Below are 19745 nucleotides of genomic sequence, written 5' to 3'. Positions count from 1 at the left end.
AATTAAGTACATTAAGGCAGTGATTGGTTTCTATCTCTCTCACACACACAAACACGCGCACACACACACACACACACACACACACTCTCTCTCTCTCTCTTTCTCTCTTAGTTAGCTAGTTAGTGAAACCAAGTGCGAGACCGTTTACTGAGATTCACAGGATTTACAGGGTTTACACAATGAGATCAATGGTACAGGTGATATCACACAGAAGAGAAGCTTCTCAAACTGAAGAGGAGGTAAAGGCGGGTGCACAATGTACAATTTATAATAGTCCTTTACGATTGTTGCTTGTCAGACTGTACGATATGAATGTATTGATCTCGCCATGGCACGCTGAGAGACATTATGTCAGACTGTACGATACTGTGGTCCCAGTCGTCCCGATCAGTGAATGTGACTCATGTTACGGGAGTGTTGTGAAATAGAAGTGAAACGCGAAATTTGCCCACCACGGAGGAGCATTTTTTTCTCTCTCTGAAAGTCAGGACATCAGCATTTCTGTTGCTCCAATAGCACTCCATCACGAGCATAGGCTAACAGTTACAAGAAAGAAGGATTTTCTCAAATAGGCCTATAATAAGACACAAATACAGAAAATGACAGATGTTGAGAATGAACGTGAGTGTGGGAGGTAGCCTACAATAATAATGAGCCACCACAAGCAAATATTCATTGTGGAAATAAAAAGACTTTAGAATTTAGAAATTTCATATAGGCTGATAATGTCATGTTTAATGTGTGTGTTCATGTATTTCATGTCTTTTATAGTTCCTGTTTCCTAGTCATGTGATGTCCTGTTTTCATTGGTTTATTGTCTCGTTATCTTGTTTAGAGTTCTCAGTGTTCATTGGTTGATGTTCTCCCATGTTCATGTATTTTAACCCTCATGGTTTCCATTGTCCTTGGTCTAGTATTGAATGTGAATGTAGTTGTTTATGTCAAGCCATGTTCATGTTTGTTTAGTTCATGTATGGAGTTAGGGTTTTCACGTATGTGGTTCTCAATCTTCTCGTCTTCGGCATTGCCAGCGCCAGGAGCTATGTTACAGATAATATATCATCCTTGCATATTCCCTATGGATGATGCATAAACATGACATAGATTTCTATAATTGTACAACACTGTATCGGCTGATTTGGATTAAACCAGTATAAATTGTTCAATATTTCTATTTTAATATTGTAAGATTGCCGATTATGCCCTGCGACAAGAGAAATTCCTCAAATTTGTCTCAGACGGCAGAATTGTGGCCAAAATCATACAGTGTGCACCCGCCTTAACAGGCGAAACAGCAGAGTAAGCACTAAACCGATATTGATGAAGGTCAAGAGCAAATGCAGACAGGTAAATAAACACTGCGAGTCCTTTGTGTGAGACTTGACAGTAAAGTGGCATGTAGGTGATTTATTTATGCAGGCAGTGATGAGTAAGTGAATTGAGTGCAGATGCGGTGAATTCGAAATCGGGTGATGAGGAACGGAGCGCTGAGGGAGGTGTGACAAAGACAAAGTTTTAACACATACCAGGAAAAACAGCACGATGAATTCAGATATCGACACTTTGTTTCTTTCGATGGTCTGAAATCCTCAGGGGTAAAATGTTCAATGCACACCCTCCAATATTTGAGAGAATGTAGGGGTGTACTGATATCTAGGTTCAGCGTGATAAGCCAGAGCTTCAATCGCTCATGATCATGTATAGGCAATCAATAAAATGTTCATATTTTTCCCAGCGTGCATTTTCTTTGGGGTTTCTGAAGGTTGATGCATCCAGGATACACACGCCAAATGTTCATTTTGAACAATACACTTATACAAATCTACAGCAAAGACAAGTAAACTTTTGTACAGTGCACCTTCTCTTGTAAACAATGACGTGCTTCCTGCCTCCTCCTCCACGTGACGCATGACCTTACCAACAAGCTTTCATCATACCTCTCATGAGCGCACGTCACAGAGATGTACGTAAGCAAACATTTGTAGTTAAAAATTATATAAGTATTGTTTTTATTCTAAAAATAATCAATCATTTGGGTTAAGAAGAGCTTTATTTGTCGTGTGGATTATTTTGATGCACTCAATATAAATATAAATTTTGGAGCGTCAAAACATTCACTTGCATTGTTTAAAGGAGGCCTGAAATTAAATCCTAAAAATCTTCAATTCTGTTTTGATGAAGAAAGAAACTCAGATACATCTTGGATGGCCTGAGGGTGAGTAAATTATCAGCAAATTTTCATTTTTAGGTGAACTATTCCTTTAAGTCACACATCACTTAGACATGTGTTTACTGGCATGTGACGCTAGGTGGCGACAGTGAGACCAACAAAATGTTTCGCATTTATATGAAGAAGTCACACTAACACGGCTGAATCTGCAAAATCAATAAACACACAATGTGGCTTAAACAATCTTTTTCAACACGTTGAACAGTACCGTTTAACAAATAATTTTTTTAAGCCACATTGTCTGTTGATTGATTTTGAAGATTAGGCAGTGTTAGTTCAATATGAGTCCGATGCTCTTTTGTGTCTTCCTCACAGTGACTCTTCGATCAGGAAATAAATTCACCCAGGTGGAAAGAAATACAAGGACACAGAATGTCACAAGCAGTTCTTCGATTTATTAAAGGCAAGCATGGGGTTATATAGTTCTTATCACTCAAGGCTGGTTACACCCTTTATCTCGAACATCCTCATTCCTCCATATATGGGGTTGTTTTAATAAGTACGTTCTTGTCAAGTACATTTTGTGCTCAAGGCAGTGCCGACAAACAAACATACAAAGCAGATAAGAAAGCATCAGCATAAAAAGTTCACATTGTTCCATCTGAGGCCTATTTCTCACAGGCAGTGACATGACAACAATAAAATATGTGCCACCAGAAATGTATACTGTAATACTGTAATAGTCGAGGATACAACTGAACAAGAAGAACACAAAATGTAATGTTACATGCATTAAACCTATAATTGTAATGGAGTTATGTGATAATTGAAATAATAAATGACAAAGCATTATAAATCAAACAAATTCATTTTATATCTACAGACTAAGGTTGAAATAATGTTGATAAAACATCCACAAACAAAAAATAACATCCTGAAATATGAAGCAGAGGCTTTACTTGTGACCTCAGACATGTAAGATAAAGAAACAGTAAGAAATACAATCAAGCTCATATGGCAAATATATTCAAAAGAATAACAATACTAGTCAATTACAACATCAGCTTAAACCAACACATTAAAAAATCAGGCCTGAATACAACATCAAAATAAATGTAATGTTTAAAGCAGAGATAATTGTTTAACATTATGATTTGATAAAATGTTAATACATGTATAAACCCTAAACCAAGGTGAAGTCTCTATTTTTTGATATTTTAAAACACTTTTATGCCAGCTTGACCAATTGATTTACTCAAGTCACTACTTATATTGTCTGTAATCTCTGGAGGAGATAGAGGATTCAATTTTACATGTACAGACAGAAGACTGCTTCTAGGAGTGCATTATTAGCGATGTTACATTTATTGAGATTTTCTTTTCTGAAAAAATATCCTCCATAATTCTGTCTAATTATACGTGTTTAATTACTTTTCTCCAGGTCAGTCTCCAGGACAGCCATTAGCACTTTTCTAGCATCTTCTGCTATATCATTCAGAGCTCTCTTCAGCATCATTGAGACAGTTAAATAAGACAGACCCCCTGCCACAACAGAGCCTAAAATAGGTATAAAGGCTAAAACACTCTCAACAACCTCTTCTGTTACAAGAAATGATGCCACACTCAGCATTGGTAACACTGAACCTGTGCATAATCCTTTATGTAAGACTGAAGTCATAAGACTGTTCAGAGTTTCTATGCTCTTCCCAGATCTTTCGCAGAGATTCTGCAGAGATTTCTCATCCAGACCAAAGGCATTGCAGTACGTTCTTATCTCATTGACTATGATGGTTAAATCGACAGCTATTGAAAGACCAGGAACAGGAAGTGCTGCTACACAAGCAGATGCGAAGGCAACCATTTGAATGCGTTTCTTTAGAGCTTTCTTCTTTCTCTCATTAATCTCCAGTGTGATATTTGGCACAGACAGAAGCAGCACGTGTCTCTTATGCTGAGGAAGCTCTTTAGCGATCCTTTCATGCAGTAGATCGAAATCAAAACTGCCAAGCTCAGAGCTAGATATCAGAAACACAACCGGGTCCACTAGGCCGATGCTCCTCAGTCCTAAAGTGAATCAGAAAAAGGTATTATTAATTATTACATTTCGTTATATTCATTAAGTTAGATCTGTATGTAGGATACAGTATAATGTTCAATACTTAGTTTTGGTCAATACATTGTCATGACAAGTGTAAACTAACCATTTTCACAGTCCTTCCGGATGGTGTCCAGGATCTTTTTCTTGTCAAAGCTTTTTTTTTTTTTTTCACCATCAATTGCAACGTCAATCTTGGAACGGACAAAATAAAACTTCTTCCCCATTTTCATGATTTCCGAGGCCAGCTGGGTGTGGCATTCTCTGAACCGATCTGAAGCAATGATGATGAAAAAATCATAGCGGTCAAACTCAACCTGCTTAAGGTAATCTTGAGCTTTGAAGTTTGGTGTTCCAATGCCAGGAAGATCCCACAATTTTACATTTTTGTATTTCGGGTGACAGTAAACTTCAGGTTGCATAGTGGTCTCCACTACACCTGTTTTGGCTGAGCCCTCTTCTTCATCCCCTAAGCCTCTAAAAGCATTGACAAATTTGGACTTTCCAGAACCGGACTCCCCCGTCACACCAATATTTAGCTGAACACGTTCTTGCTGTTTGAGGTATTCGTTGATCGTGTTTGCTGCTGTTGTGATATCCTGAGTACTGATAGTTTCAGTAAGTTGTTTCATTTCCTCCTCTGTTATTGGACAATCGTCATCATATTGAGACAGCTAAAGAATTATGTTGGCAATTATGAAAATGCATATCTTCCAAACTATTTTATTATCTGAGCATTATTGTTGTATTTTCATACATACTGTATATATATATATATATTATAAATTATGAGATAAGAGAGACAGAATTTACATTCTTACCATTGTGCTTCAGATCAAGTGACACTGCAGTAAGTTACAATCTTTCTCAAGTGGGTGTAACTACTGAAAGAAAGTTGTGTATATTCAATAACAGAATTAATGGTATATAGTATCCTCGTGCACATAAACTAATATAAATCATTCCCATGGGCTAATATGTTTTTTTATGACCATTTCAGTTTCATCAATAATGATACAAGAATTATCATAAGCTCCTCAAAATCCCAAAACACTTAAATCTCAAGTCAATGAGTTTCCAAATAATGCTGGATGACTCTGAAAAGAAACCTGTGAGTGTGCAAAACTAAACCTCCAACTGGACAGAAAGTGCAGGTTCCACCCAACACCACTTTACTTTCATTTTCTCCTCTGTGAATCTCCATAGGATATATTGCTATAAAAGATTGTTTAAAAGACCTGCTCTGTGACTTTTCTTGTTTGTCTAGAGCTGTACAATGACTCCTAAATAAAGAGTGTCAGGACATATGAGAGACTCAGATCAAACATTAACTGTTTCAAAGGGTAATAGTGTGATTGCACACACGAGGGAACGTCACACAATGCTTGTTTTATAAAGTAGACATTAGACCAACTCTTAATGAAGTCAAGTTATTTATATTTGTCTAGCGCGTTTCACACTTCGCATTGTTCTAAAGCAGTTCTACAGAAAATCAGCTGAAATGTCTGTAATGAAGAAGGATATTAAAGGTTATGCCTTAAAGATTATTTGGCTATAGTCAACCAGTGAGCAAGACAAAGGCGACTGTGGAAAGGAACCCAAAACTCCATTAGATGTTATTGAATGGATTTTCTGCAGTTAATCCAGGATGGACTTCAAACACGTTAGTCATTAACCTTAAAGTTCATAATTATTATTATTTTTTTCTTAAGACAATGGACCTTAACACTTGCTTAATTTACACATTTTAAACCATGACTTACACTATACATAAGTAATATTGGCATTATATTTGAGAAGTGGTTCTCAAACAGTTTACCTGGATAAATAAAGGTTAAATAAATAAAAATAAATAAAAATATTCATGATGTTAGCCAGTCTGATTTCTCCCAAGATTATTTTTCTCCATTAATCCACATCTTATGGAGTTTTGTGATCCTTGCCACATTCGTCTTCATCTTGTTCACTGGAGTTATAAATACAATTATTTATTTACTTATTTATTTTTATACTCAATTTACAATCATATTTAATCAAACTACACCATGATGACTCTTAATACTTTATAGATATTACAGTTTCATGTTCTGTTAATGCATGATTTTCTGTAACGCTGCTTTAAAATGATGTGTGTTGTCAAAGGCGCTATACAAATAAAAAGACTTGACCTGAGTAAAAAAAAAAAAACACTTGGTAGAAACCAGGCTCAGCAGGAAACCAGTTCCAAAGCTATACTTTTAGTTTCAGTACTTTAAGTGTATTATTTCTGGATGTTTTATATGTACCTAAACATTCCACTACAGGTCTCTGTCATATTGCCCTGTTTATTGACTTAATGTTGGTGTCTTTAACCTGTCATATTCCCTGTTGCTTTAGTTTTTGTACTTTTATGTTGAAATTCTTGTTTAGTTCCTGTTTCCTGTTAATTTTGTAGTCTTTTGTAGTTTTATTCCTTGATTGGTTCTCCCTGATTATTTCTCTTTTCCTGATTGTTTCCCCAGGTGTTCCTCGTTCCCTTGTTTGTTCCCTTGTGTATTTAAGCCCTTAGTTTCCCTGTTTCCTTTGTCAGTTTTTGTATGTATAAAGGTTCTTGTCTGTTCCAGGTTCCCGGTTCCCGTTTCCTTGTTTATTAAAGCTGCATTTCGATCCAAATTCCTTGCCTGTGCATAGGGCCATATCAATGGATTTGCATATAGTACTTTGTTATTATGCTCACAATTCAATAAAATATATATGTTAAAGAGTCATAATTTACATTTTAATGTGGAAGTTAACATGATATAGTATTTTCGTTTAATGCATATTTTTTTTTTTTTATCATTAGGCTAACTGAGCTAAATGATAAAAAGTCTCTGTCTCAATCATTTACCAAATTTATCTCTTAGATTATTGTTTTTTGGTTTGTTTTTATTTTGGTAAATGCTGTGGAGCTACTTACTAAAACATTTTAGATTTATTTACAGTGTTTGATCAATTTAACACTTTTTAGTTTTTGCTTATTTACCATTTATCAAACATTTTAGCCTAAACATTTTGCCTAGACATATTTGTCATTACTTTTTCAATTATATATTACTTAATATACATAATAATTTGTTATTATACATACTGTCGAACACGACACATATATTACTGACCAAAACAATAATACGACCGCTAGCTGTTAGCTACTAGCTCATTGTTCTGCATAAAGCAGTTGTTGCATGGTGATTTTACACAAGTGTAACAGTTAAATTGACCTGGTTGTTTAGAAGCTTTCCAGAAGCTGCTTGAAAGCTTCACTTTATTTAGTTGACCAGAGTATAGAGTTAAAGTACCATCCGTAGCATCCATTTGGGGGGTTAAAGTGTTTATTTTGAGTTCTTGCTGCTGCAGTCATGAACTGGACTCGAGTGACAAAGCGCAACTGTAAAGTTCCTCTGTTATAAAAGTCCCATTCAAAAATCTCTCAATAAATTATGCAATTTTTAAAGCTTATTTATGTAAAAGCAGTAATGAAAGGAATGTTATCCATTGTAATAAAGTAAAAGCATTTTTCACTGCGAGTAGTCGGGGGGAAGCGTTAGGTCGAAGCCGGGAAATCAGAGTAGGGAACAGAACTAGACGGGACTAGCGCGAGGATAAGACAGGGGAACTAGGGGATCACTAGTGCTGGCAAAGCGAAGGGGGTAAACTAAACAATAACCAACAAGAGTGAGACGAAAGGGTTGTGATGTATATAGGGGAAAAACAAGCAGTGCAGGTGAAACGAATAACCTAGTGATTGGGAGGAGTCCAGGTGAAACTAATCACTGGTGATGGAGAGCGAGTGTGTGAGCTCGGGGAGCGAGCCTGTGAGCTCGACGAGGTGAGCGTGTGAGCTCGGGGGGCGAGCTCGGGGAGCGAGCGTGTGAGCTCGGGGGGCGAGCTCGGGGGGCGAGCGCGTGAGCTCGGGGAGCGAGCGTGCGAGCCCGACGAAGTGAGCGTGCGAGCTCGGGGAGCGAGGTTCGTGACAGTACTCCCCCCTCTGCTACGGACGGCTCCGGACGGCCGCGCTCGGTTGCGAAGTGCGCGACCTCTGGGAAGCGGTGCAGGACGATCGGGATGCTGGCGATCCCAACAAACAAAAAAACCCAGAACAGAAAACCCACAAAACATGACAAAATTGAGGGCAGTCCAAGGGGCACAGAGGGCAGGCAGGAAGGCAAGGTCAGGGGGAACATAGCGGACAGGCGGGTGGTCGGGAGATCTAGGGGGCAGCCATAGGGCTGAGACTGGGTCAGGGGGTCTGGAAGGCGACTGGAGGACAGGGATTGGGTCCGGGGGCCTGGAAGGTGGTCACCGGACAGGGACAGGGTTAGGAGGCCAAGGAAGAGGCCACCGGACAGGAAGATGGTCAGGAAGTCCGGGAGGAGGAACGGTTACTGGGGAAGCTGACAGAACCCAGTGAGGAAGGGTTCCTGGGTACGGAGCCGTGAAAGGCGGGGCCGTGGAGGACTCGGCAGGCGGGGCACTGAGAGACTGAGGAGGCGGCACCATAGGGAGCCCAAGGGACAGGGCAGAGGGAGGTGGTGCCGCAGGAGGCTCTAGAGGCGGAGACCTGGAAGGCTCTGGCGGCGGAGCCGACGGAGGCGGCACCGGAGGCGGCTCTAGACGTGGGGGTCTGGAAGGCTCAGGAGGTGGAGCCAATGACGGTGGCGCCGTGGGAGGCTCTAGACGCGGAGGCCTGGAAGGCTCTGGAGGTGGAGCCAAAGGAGGCTTTAGGGGCGAAGGCCTGGAAGGCTCAGGAGGTGGAGCCAATGACGGTGGCGCCGTGGGAGGCTTAGAGGCGGAGGCCTGGACGGCTCTGGAGGTGGAGCCGAAGGAGGCTTTAGGGGCGAAGGTCTGGAAGGCTCTGGAGATGGAGCCAAGGGGGTGGCGCCGTGGGAGGTTTCCGAGGCGACGACCTGGCAGGCTCTGTAGTCTCGGGGGGTAGAGCCGTAGGAGGCTCGAGGGGCGGAGCCCTAGAAAGCTCTGGAGTCTCCGGGAGCAGAGCCGTGGGAGGCTCGGGAGGTGGAGCCGTAGGAGGCTCGGGGAAAAAGGCAGTGGAAGACTCGAGAGGCTCTAGAGGCGGAGCCCTGGAAGGCTCGAGAGGCTTGAGGGGGGGAGCCATGAAAGACTCGAGAGACGGAGCCCCGAGAGGCTCGGGAGGAGGAGGAGCCCTGGAAGACTCGAGAGACGAAGCCCTGAGAGGCTTGAGAGGAGGAGGAGCCCTGAAAGACTCGAGAGACAAAGCCCTGAGAGGCTTGAGGGGAGGAGGAGCCCTGAAAGACTCGAGAGATGAAGCCCTGAGAGGCTTGAGAGGAGGAGGAGCCCTGAAAGACTCGAGAGACGAAGCCCTGAGAGGCTTGAGGGGAGGAGGAGCCCTGAAAGACTCGAGAGACGAAGCCCTGAGAGGCTTGAGAGGTGGAGCCCGGGGAGGCTCGGGAGGAAGAGCCCTGGGAGGCTCGAGAGACTTGAGAGGCGGAGCCCTGGTAGGCTCGAGAGGTAGAGCCCTGGGAGGCTCGAGAAACGGAGCCCTGGGAGGCTCGAGCGGTAGAGCCCTGGGGGGCTCGAGAAACGGAGCCCTGGGAGGCTCGAGAGGTGGGGCCCTGGGAGGCTCGAGAGGCAGAGCCCTGGGAGGCTCGAGAGACTTGGGAGGCAGAGCCCTGGGAGGCTCGAGAGGAGGAGCCCTGGGAGGCTTGAGAGGAGGAGGAGCCCTGAAAGACTCGAGAGACGAAGCCCTGAGAGGCTTGAGGGGAGGAGGAGCCCTGAAAGACTCGAGAGACGAAGCCCTGACTTGGGAGGCAGAGCCCTGGGAGGCTCGAGAGGAGGAGCCCTGGGAGGCTCGAGAGGCAGAGCCCTGGGAGGCTCGAGAGGCAGAGCCCTGGGAGGCTCGAGAGGCGGAGCAGGGGTTAACCGAGCCGTGGAAGACTCAGCGAGCGTGCGAGCCCGACGAAGTGAGCGTGCGAGCTCGGGGAGCGAGCGCGTGAGCTCGGGGAGCGAGGTTCGTGACACAGGTGCTCAAAATTTTATGTTGATGATTCCACCCAATAAAAACTCCCAGGGTGGTTGTAGATGAAAATGCATCGCCATTGGCTGTGGTTACTTTGAGTAAAAAGTACCCACTATTAAAGCTGTTCCAAAAATGTGCTCAATTAAATGTAATGGAGTAAATGTAGCGTGTTACTACCCACCTCTGACAGTTGCTATATTTAATGGTCTATTTTGTCATCCAAAAAAGGAATATTATGCCCTGTCAAAAGATTTGAGACACAAATATATATTAAAACATAAGTATGAATGTTCTTACCAACAGTCTGTGAAGAGTATCTCTTACTGTAGATCTGAATAGAAATGCTGCACCGTTTATTGTTGAACTAATCCCTCCCAGATGAATGATCTGTCTAAGATTTGAATAGTCAAAAAAGGAACAACACACCCTCTTTTGCATGCTTTCAGAAATGTGCATTTAATACTAAAGTAAGTGGCAGTTCTGTGGACGTAAATAGCACATAGTATATATTACTTACTATTAAATATATTGTTAAAACATTAAAATATAATATGTTTTATGTTTAAATATAATAGCACATGTACTTACATCACCAAGATAATAAAAACATTGTGGGCTTTATGAACAGTGAAGCACCAGCCCTGGATTCCTGCAAAACATGTGACTTACTGAAACGTGTTTCCTCTTCAAAGAATTTAAATAACACTGTTCACACTGAACACACCTGGATGACCACAAAGTACAGATGAAGTACATTAATACACAATCGAATGAAAATAATTACAACTTTATCCCCCTTGTATATTGATATGAGAAAACTACACAACTGTGGCATAGTATGCCTGTCCGAACAGAATCTATAAAGCTAGCAGCAGAGGGATAAATGCTTTCTATTAATGAAGTCAACGTCTGAATTGCTAATCATCATTCATAATACTTAAACGATTTCCCACTCCAAAGCTGTTTTATGTTCCTCGGATGTGATACTGTACTGATGCATCCTACATACATTTTAAATACAAAAGGTGATAAAACTCTTTTTACACTAATTAAAATTATAAAGCCATATAAACACTGTTTATTAAAGTTTTTTTCTTATTTTTTTTTTACAAAATAATGTAAGACATATGTAGCTTAGCTAATAATTAAGTAATAATTAGCTATTGTACTCATAATTTGTGTAATGATGATGAGTTGTTGTGTACATTTCTCCAGGAAACTGCAGCAAAACGTAGAACATGGCAAAAGTTAGTTTGCAAACATGTATATACTGTAGATCAACTTTCATTCTATGAGACAAGATTGGACATTCAAAGTCTTTTTAAGGCCAATTCAGGTCAGTGTTTACAGTAAGTATAAATTGATTAAGTAGGCTTATGAAGACATGTACAGATTGATAAGTTATGTAGTTGTGTTTTTAGCAATTAATTAATGATTATCGTTGCATTGATTATTAAATTTTTAGTTAAGACACATACGGTATGGTTGGGAGGGATTTAGTTCAACAATAAATAAAGCAATCAGCTTTAGACTGCTGGTGTTTAGAAATACACTCACCTAAAGGATTATTAGGAACACCTGTTCAATTTCTCATTAATGCAATTATCTAATCAACCAATCACATGGCAGTTGCTTCAATGCATTTAGGGGTGTGGTCCTGGTCAAGACAATCTCCTGAACTCCAAACTGAATGTCAGAATGGGAAAGAAAGGTGATTTAAGCAATTTTGAGCGTGGCATGGTTGTTGGTGCCAGACGGGCCGGTCTGAGTATTTCACAATCCGCTCAGTTACTGGGATTTTCACGCACAACCATTCAGTATGCGGCAGTCCTGTGGGCGAAAATGCCTTGTTGATGCTAGAGGTCAGAGGAGAATGGGCCGACTGATTCAAGCTGATAGAAGACCAACTTTGACTGAAATAACCACTCGTTACAACCGAGGTATGCAGCAAAGCATTTGTGAAGCCACAACACGCACAACCTTGAGGCGGATGGGCTACAACAGCAGAAGACCCCACCGAGTACCCATCCTCTGATGGCTACTTCCAGCAGGATAATGCACCATGTCACAAAGCTCGAATCATTTCATATTGGTTTCTTGAACATGACAAAGAGTTCACTGTACTAAAATGGCCCCACAGTCACCAGATCTCAACCCAATAGAGCATCTTTGGGATGTGGTGGAACGGGAGCTTCGTGCCCTGGATGTGCATCCCACAAATCTCCATCAACTGCAAGATGCTATCCTATCAATATGGGCCAACATTTTTAAAGAATGCTTTCAGCACCTGAAAGGCAAAAGGGGGTCAATTAGTATGGTGTTCCTAATAATCCTTTAGGTGAGTGTATGTTTGTGTAATAGCAAATTTGTGTCTCAAAATATTTGACATGGTGTTATTGTTAGGGTTACCTTGTCTTGTTTTACCATTGCCCCTTTGGTTTCCATTTTTGTCCCTTTTGTTTTCCATAGGTCCATTTTGTCCCTTGTTTAGCTCCACTGTCTCACTAGTCTATTGTTAAAAGAACTACACTTCCCAGTATCCACCTGTCATCATCACTGCCATTTTGTGTCATTGTTCTCACCTGTTTATTATTTGTAATCATCCTGTCCTTGTGTATTTATATCCTGGTTTTTGGTTCAGTCCTTGTCTTTCGTTGAATGTTGTTAGCCCGGTGTGTGTTCCCTGCCTGTGTTTTCAGTGTTATGTTTATTTCCCCATTGAGGGTTTTCCTTTGTGTTTTTTGTGTTTCAATAAAGTAAGCTTGCACTTAGATCCGCTCTCCTCGTCTGCCCTCGCTGTCTGCATTCGTGACAGAACGAAAGACCACAAATGGATCTAGCAGCTTACCTCATGGAACTGACCCAGGCGGAGTTGACCATCCGCGAGTTCTCCCACTTCTTTTCCGCTGTTGCCCTCCACACCGGCTTCGACGACGCATCCCTAAAGACCATCTACCAGCTCGGGCTACCAACATACCAGCTGAGGGAATTGCCGAACTCCGGAGACCTCACGTGGAGGGAATATGTGAGTTTAGTCTTGGGAGAACTCGCTGCCGGGGAACCACCTCTCTTGATCCTGGTTTCCGCCTCTGGGCTTTCCGTGCCTGCCACGGCCAACGAGCCAGCGTTGCCAGCTTCGTCCGCCCGGCGGAGGAGGAGAAGAGGAAAGGCTTCTGCTCCCCAGTCTCCACCTGCCACGGCCAGCGAGCCAGAGCCCACGCCTGCCACGGCCAGCGAGCCAGAGCCCACGCCTGCCACGGCCAGCGAGCCAGAGCCCACGCCTGCCACGGCCAGCGAGCCAGTAGCCTCCGATGTCAGTGAGCCAGCGCCAGTAGCCTCCGACGTCAGTGAGCCAGCGCCAGTAGCCTCCGACGTCAGTGAGCCAGCGCCTGTAGCCTCCGACGTCAGTGAGCCAGCGCCTGTCGTCTCAGATGTCAGTGAGCCAGCGCCTGTAGCCTCCGACGTCAGTGAGCCAGCGCCTGTAGCCTCCGACATCAGTGAGCCAACGCCTGTAGCCTCCGACGTCAGTGAGCCAGCGCCTGTAGCCTCGACCGCCCCTGAGCCAGCGCCTGTAGCCTCGACCGTCCCTGAGCCAGCGCCTGTGGTCTTGTCCGTCCCAGTGCCAGTAGCCATGACCGTCCAAGAGCCAGCGCCAGTAGCCATGACCGTCCCGAGCTTCCTAGAGCTCCGCCTTCCGAGCCTCCCGAGCTTTCCAGAGCTCCACCTTCCGAGCTTTCCAGAGCTCCACCTTCCGAGCTTTCCAGAGCTCCGCCTTCCGAGCTTCCTAGAGCTCCGCCTTCCGAGCCTCCCGAGCTTTCCAGAGCTCCGCCTTCTGAGCCTCCCGAGCTTTCCAGAGCTCTGCCTTCCGAGCTTTCCTGAGCTCTGCCTTTCAAGCTTTCCAGAGCTTCACCTCTCGAGCCTCCCAGGGCTCCGCCTCTCAATCCTCTCGAGCCTTCCAGGGCTCCGCCCCTCCAGCCTCTCGAGCCTACCAGGGCTCTGCCTCTCGAGCCTTCCAGGGCTCTGCCTCTCAAGCCTCTCAAGCCTTTCAGGGCTCCGCCTCTCAAGCCTCTCGAGCCTTCCAGGGCTCCGCCTCTCGAGCTTCCCGAGCCTCCCAGGGCTCTGCCTCTCAAGCTTCTCGAGCCTTTCAGAACTCCGCCTCTCGAGCCTTCCAGGGCTCCGCCTCTCAAGTCTCTCGAGCCTCCCAGGACTCCGCCCCTCAAGTCACTCGAGTCTTCCACGGCCCTTCTCCCCGAGCCTCCTACGGCTCCGCCTCCCGAGCCTCCTACGGCTCTGCTCCCAGAGACTCCAGAGCTTTCTAGGGCTCCGCCTCTCGAGCCTCCTACGGCTCTGCTCTCAGAGACTCCAGAGCCTTCTAGGGCTCCGCCTCCCGAGCCTCCTACGGCTCTGCTCCCAGAGACTCCCGAGCCTTCTAGGGCTCCGCCTCTAGAGCGTCCTACGGCTCCGCCTCCAGAACCTCACTAGCCTCCTACGGCTCCGCCTCCCGAGCCTCCTACGGCTCCGCCCCCAAAGCCTCCAGAAGTTCCCACGGCTCCGCCTCCCGAGCCTCCCACGGCTCCACCTCCTGAGCCTCCAGAAGTTCCCACGGCTCCGCCTCCCGAGTCTCCTACGGCTCCGCCTCCCGAGCCTCCTACGGCTCCGCCTCCAGAACCTCCCGAGCCTCCTATGGCTCCGCCTCAAGAGCCTCCTACGGCTCAGGCCCCAGAGACTCCAGAGCCTTCCTCGGCTCCGCCTCCTGAGCCTTCCTCAGTTCCGTCTCCTGAGCCTTCCTCAGCTCCGTCCTCAGAGCCTTCCAGGCCTCTTGACCCGGCCCCTGTCCTGTGGCCTCCTCCCAGGCCTCCTGACCCGGCCCCGGTCCTGTGGCCTCCTCCCAGGGCCCATGACCCTGTTCCTGACCTGTGGCCTCCTCCCAGGCCTCCTGACCCGGCCCCTATCCTGTGGCCTCCTCCCAGGCCCCCTGACCCAGTTCCCGTCCTGTGGCCTCCTCCCAGGCCTCCTGACCCGGCCCCTGACCTGTGGCCTCCTCCCAGGCCTCCTGACCCGGCCCCTATCCTGTGGCCTCCTCCCAGGCCCCCTGAACCAGTTCCCGTCCTGTGGCCTCCTCCCAGGCCTCCTGACCCGACCCCTGTCCTGTGGCCTCCTCCCGGGCCCCCTGACCCAGTCCCTGTCCTGTGGCCTCCTCCCAGGCCTCCTGAACCTGCCCCTGTCCGGTGGCCTCCTCCCAGGGCCCCTGACCCTGTTCCTGACCTGTGGCCTCTTCCCAGGCCCCTGACCCTGTTCCTGTCCAGTGGCCTCCTCCCCGGTCCCCCAGACCTATCCTTGCCCTGTGGCCAGCCCCCAGACCACCTGAACCTGTCCTTGCCCTCTGTGCCCCCTTGGACTTCCTGCCTGCCCTCTGTGCCCCCCCTGGACCTCTTGTCTGCCCCTTGTTGCCCCCTGGACGTCTTGTCTGCCCCTTGTTGCCCCCTGGACTGCCTGTCTGCCCCTCGTTGCCCCCTGGACTGTCTGTCTGCCCCTCGTTGCCCCCTGGACTGCCTGTCTGCCCTTCGTTGCTCCCCTTGGTCTGTCTGCCCACCACAAGCTTCCCCCCCAGTCAATGGACATTTGTTCTTCCTGTTTTTTGTTTTGTCACTTTTTGATCGTCTGGAATCCGATCCTTGAGGGGGGGCTATGTTAGGGTTACCTTGTCTTGTTTTACCGTTGCCCCTTTGGTTTCCATTTTTGTCCCTTTTGTTTTCCATAGGTCCACTTTTGTCCCTTGTTTAGTTCCACTGTCTCACTAGTCTATTGTTAAAAGAACTACACTTCCCAGTATCCACCTGTCATTTTGCATCCACCTGGCATTGATGAACACTTCCCAGTATTCATCACTGCCATTTTGTGTCATTGTTCACACCTGTTTATTATTTGTAATCATCCTGTCCTTGTGTATTTATATCCTGGTTTTTGGTTCAGTCCTTGTCTTTCGTTGAATGTTGTTAGCCCGGTGTGTGTTCCCTGCCTGTGTTTTCAGTGTTATGTTTATTTCCCCATTGAGGGTTTTCCTTTGTGTTTTTTGTGTTTCAATAAAGTAAGCTTGCACTTAGATCCGCTCTCCTCGTCTGCCCTCGCTGTCTGCATTCGTGACCAGTGGGGATTTCTTTAAGACTGCAAGGGAAGCTCAGCTTCGCCTATAATGTCAAAAAAATAATGGTCAAATATGTACTATTGTGTAAACAATTTATTGACTAAAAATGCGTTAGAACACGTTCATCTCGAAGACGAGTTCGTTCAGAATCAGCTACATTACATATAGCAGGTCGGCTGACTCGATTTACTTCTCATACATTCCCGTAGCGTCAGTGCATTTCCCTGTTGAAGCCGAGCGTCCATTGACTTCAATGGGGCTGCTCTGAACAGTTTTTTCAGTGCTCGAAAATAGACGGTCATTGGATAAATGCTGCGATTATGTCCCGCCCACGGACGCTCAGCGTCTCTGGGGGTGAATGAGGAGTGGGCTGGCCCGGACTCCGGGCTTCCGCGTGATGATTGGAGGATCTGTCGAAAGACTGCATCTCCTTTTGATTGACAGCGAATCTGTACTATAAGAAGTCACTGAAGCTATTTCGCGCTCAGTCCCATCGCGGATTTCTCAAGTGTAGTCGAAAGATTGTCAAATTTTATATCCATAAATGTAAATTCACCAACAACAAACCAATCTTTATTGTTTTTTGAAAGAGTTTGAAATGTACCTTAACACTATCTCGTCCTCAGTAAATAAGAAGGCGTTAAAAACATTTTCAATTTGTAATGACCTTAATTTATTTAGCCCTGCTCTAAGTGATGTATAACATATCTCACCCTCTTGACTTTTTTTTTTTTATGTTTTTCGTTTTTATTTGTTGTTTTTGTTTTTGTATCTTCTATTTTTCATTTATTGTTATTTTCTTCTTTGTTTTAGATGACACTGTACATATTGTTGTTATATTTGTACAGTTTTATTTACAATTTTGTTACAGAAGTGTATATTATGATTGTCATCTTTGTATTGTTTGTATGCATAAATAAAAAAAAATAAAATAAAATAAAAAAAAGTGTAGTCGAAAGACAAACTGCTGCAACCTATTTCTTTATATTTGTTTGGCGAAATTGCTAGCCAATTTGCATAATACATTTCACACAATTATACACCACATTCCTTGTTTCAGTTTTACCAAGTTTAATATATTTTGTTTTAGAGCGTTCGATCGTTCGTTCGTTCGTTCGTTCATTCATTCATTCATACAGTAGGCTAGGCTAGCGTCGTACGGGTGAAACTGCGCACGATGGCAGACGGTGCTAATATTGTTGACCTGATTTTGGCGAAGCCATTTGAAAGTCTTCCTTACGAGGAAAAAATTAGAATTAAACAGCAGGGCAGATCAACACTTAAGATACGACAGAGTCACAGTGCATTTTCTCGAAAAGGAACGTAGGGCAGAATTTACTTTTAAATAAGTTTATAAAGTAGGCCGAAAATGAGCTTCCCCTCTTTGAAAGACCAGCAGCCGCCACTGTTCGTGACAGTTATATTTCTCGCATTGATTAATAAACATACACAATGTTTATATTTATTACGGTTTTTACAAAAATAATTATTAAAAAAGTCTAAAGAAACTAGGGAATTATGAGGGGTTAAAGACTTCTGTAAGATTAATTCATCTGTGATGATCTGGGGGTGCTTCAGCTAGGCTGGAATCAGGCAGTTTCATCTTTGTGAAGGATGCATGAATCACGCACGTACAAGAAAACTTGCTTCCTTCTGCTCTGACAATGTTCCCCAACTCTGAGGATTGGCTTTTCCAGCATGACAATGCTCCATGCCACACAGCCATCAATCAAGGTGTGGATGAAGGACCACCAGATCAAGACCCTGTAAAGGCCAGTCCAATCTCCAGAACTGAACCCCATTGAAAACCTCAGGAATGTGATCAAGAGGAAGATGGATGTCACAAGCCATCAAACAAAGCCGAGCTGCTTGCATTTTTGCACTGGGAGTGGCATAAAATCACCCAAAGTCAATGCGAAAGACTGGTAAAGCGCATGTCAAGACGCATGAAAGCTGTGATTGATAATCAGGGTAATTCCACCAAATATTGATTTCTGAACTCTTCCTTAGTTACAACATTATTATTGTGTTGTTTAAAAATGTATAGGAACTTGTTTTCTTTGCATTATTCAAGGTCTGAAAACTGCATATTTTTGGTTATTTTGACCATTTGTAATTTTCTGCAAATAAATCTCTAAATGCCAGTATTATTATTTGGAATTTGGGAGAAATGTTGTCAGTACTTTATAGAATAAAACAAAATTTTCATTTTACTCAAACACATAAATCCATATAAACTGATAATTTTGCAGTTGCATATTTTCCAGAACTATATATATACACATACAGCCACAACATTAAAACCACCGAACAGAATAGCATTGAGATGATATTCTTTTCACCACAATTATACAGAGCGGTTATCTGAGTTCAGTTTGAACCAATCTGGCCATTCTCTGTTGACCTCTCATCAACAAGGCATTTCCATCCACAGAACTGCCACTCACTGGATGTTTTTTTTTGTTTTTTGTTTTGGTACCATTCTGAGTAAATTCTAGAGACTGTTGTGTGTGAAAATCTCACAGATCAGGAGTTACAAAAACACTCAGCCCATCTGGCACCAACAATCATCCATGCGATCAGCCAAACGTGTGGCACCAGTGCAGTGCATAAAATCATGCAGATACGGGTCTGGGGAAGAATGGGGAAAAATGTGATCTCAGTTTTGACCATGCCATGATTGTTGGTGCCAGACGGGCTGGTTTGAGTATTTCTGTAACTACTGATCTCCTGGGATTTTCACACACAGCTGAACCAAAAACAAAAAAGACATGTAGTTTTAATGTTGTATCTGATCTGTGAATGTCAAAATATTAAGGAATGTTTTATTCCATTTAAACCCCTTGAAAACTTTATGACTTGACCCCTTTAAGGTACATTTACTAATGTCTGAATGTCTTTGCATTAGATAATAAAATATCAGTGTCATCTACAAACAAATTAAGCTGAGTTTTCACTTTTCTGATCCTTTTTTTAATGATTTTATATACATGCAGTTCAAGGGGGTGCAAAGGGCAAGGGGAGTAGATGAACAAGGCAAAGTCAGGGAGGCTTAAGACCAAGGCGAAGCCAGATGGATGGAAAGCCAAGGCGCTGATGCAGGCTCGGAGGACCAAGCTGGAGCCAGAGGTTCAGAGGGATAAGGTGGATCTGGGGGCCCAGAAGACCGAGGTAGAGCCGGTCCGAGTGAGGACAAAGTTGGAGCTGGAGACCAAATAGGCCAGAGCATTTCAGGCATCTCAGAGCATCTAAAGCTCTGTTTGGGGTCCAAGTAGATATGCAAAGCGCACACCGGACACAGCAATGAGGAGGCTGGGTCTGC

At 44.4% G+C, this 19745-nt stretch overlaps 1 protein-coding gene across 3 annotated transcripts in view; it reads right to left on the bottom strand.

The window, feature by feature from the left end:
• Positions 1–2625: 2625 nt before the first annotated feature.
• LOC127626521 (interferon-inducible GTPase 5-like) overlaps positions 2626–19745 on the bottom strand; it is a 79847-nt gene continuing 62727 nt past the window's right edge. Inside the window, exons 1-5 of one of the 3 annotated variants that reach the window (XM_052102401.1) lie at positions 10867–10943; positions 10576–10669; positions 5087–5149; positions 4372–4939; positions 2626–4234 (exon numbers count right to left, since the gene is read on the bottom strand). In XM_052102401.1, coding sequence (XP_051958361.1) covers positions 3594–4234; positions 4372–4939; positions 5087–5089 — 1212 coding nt within the window. In that variant the 5' untranslated portion in view covers positions 5090–5149; positions 10576–10669; positions 10867–10943 and the 3' untranslated portion in view covers positions 2626–3593. Of the gene's footprint in view, positions 4235–4371; positions 4940–5086; positions 5150–10575; positions 10670–10866; positions 10944–19745 lie in introns of those variants that run through there. The other 2 variants (XM_052102470.1, XM_052102549.1) reach the window with 2 other exon arrangements.

Source organism: Xyrauchen texanus, chromosome 1 (assembly GCF_025860055.1).
Source record: "Xyrauchen texanus isolate HMW12.3.18 chromosome 1, RBS_HiC_50CHRs, whole genome shotgun sequence".
Lineage (NCBI taxonomy): Eukaryota > Metazoa > Chordata > Actinopteri > Cypriniformes > Catostomidae > Xyrauchen > Xyrauchen texanus.
Note: the sequence above shows the minus strand (reverse complement) of the source record. Positions and strands in the feature narration are given on the sequence as shown.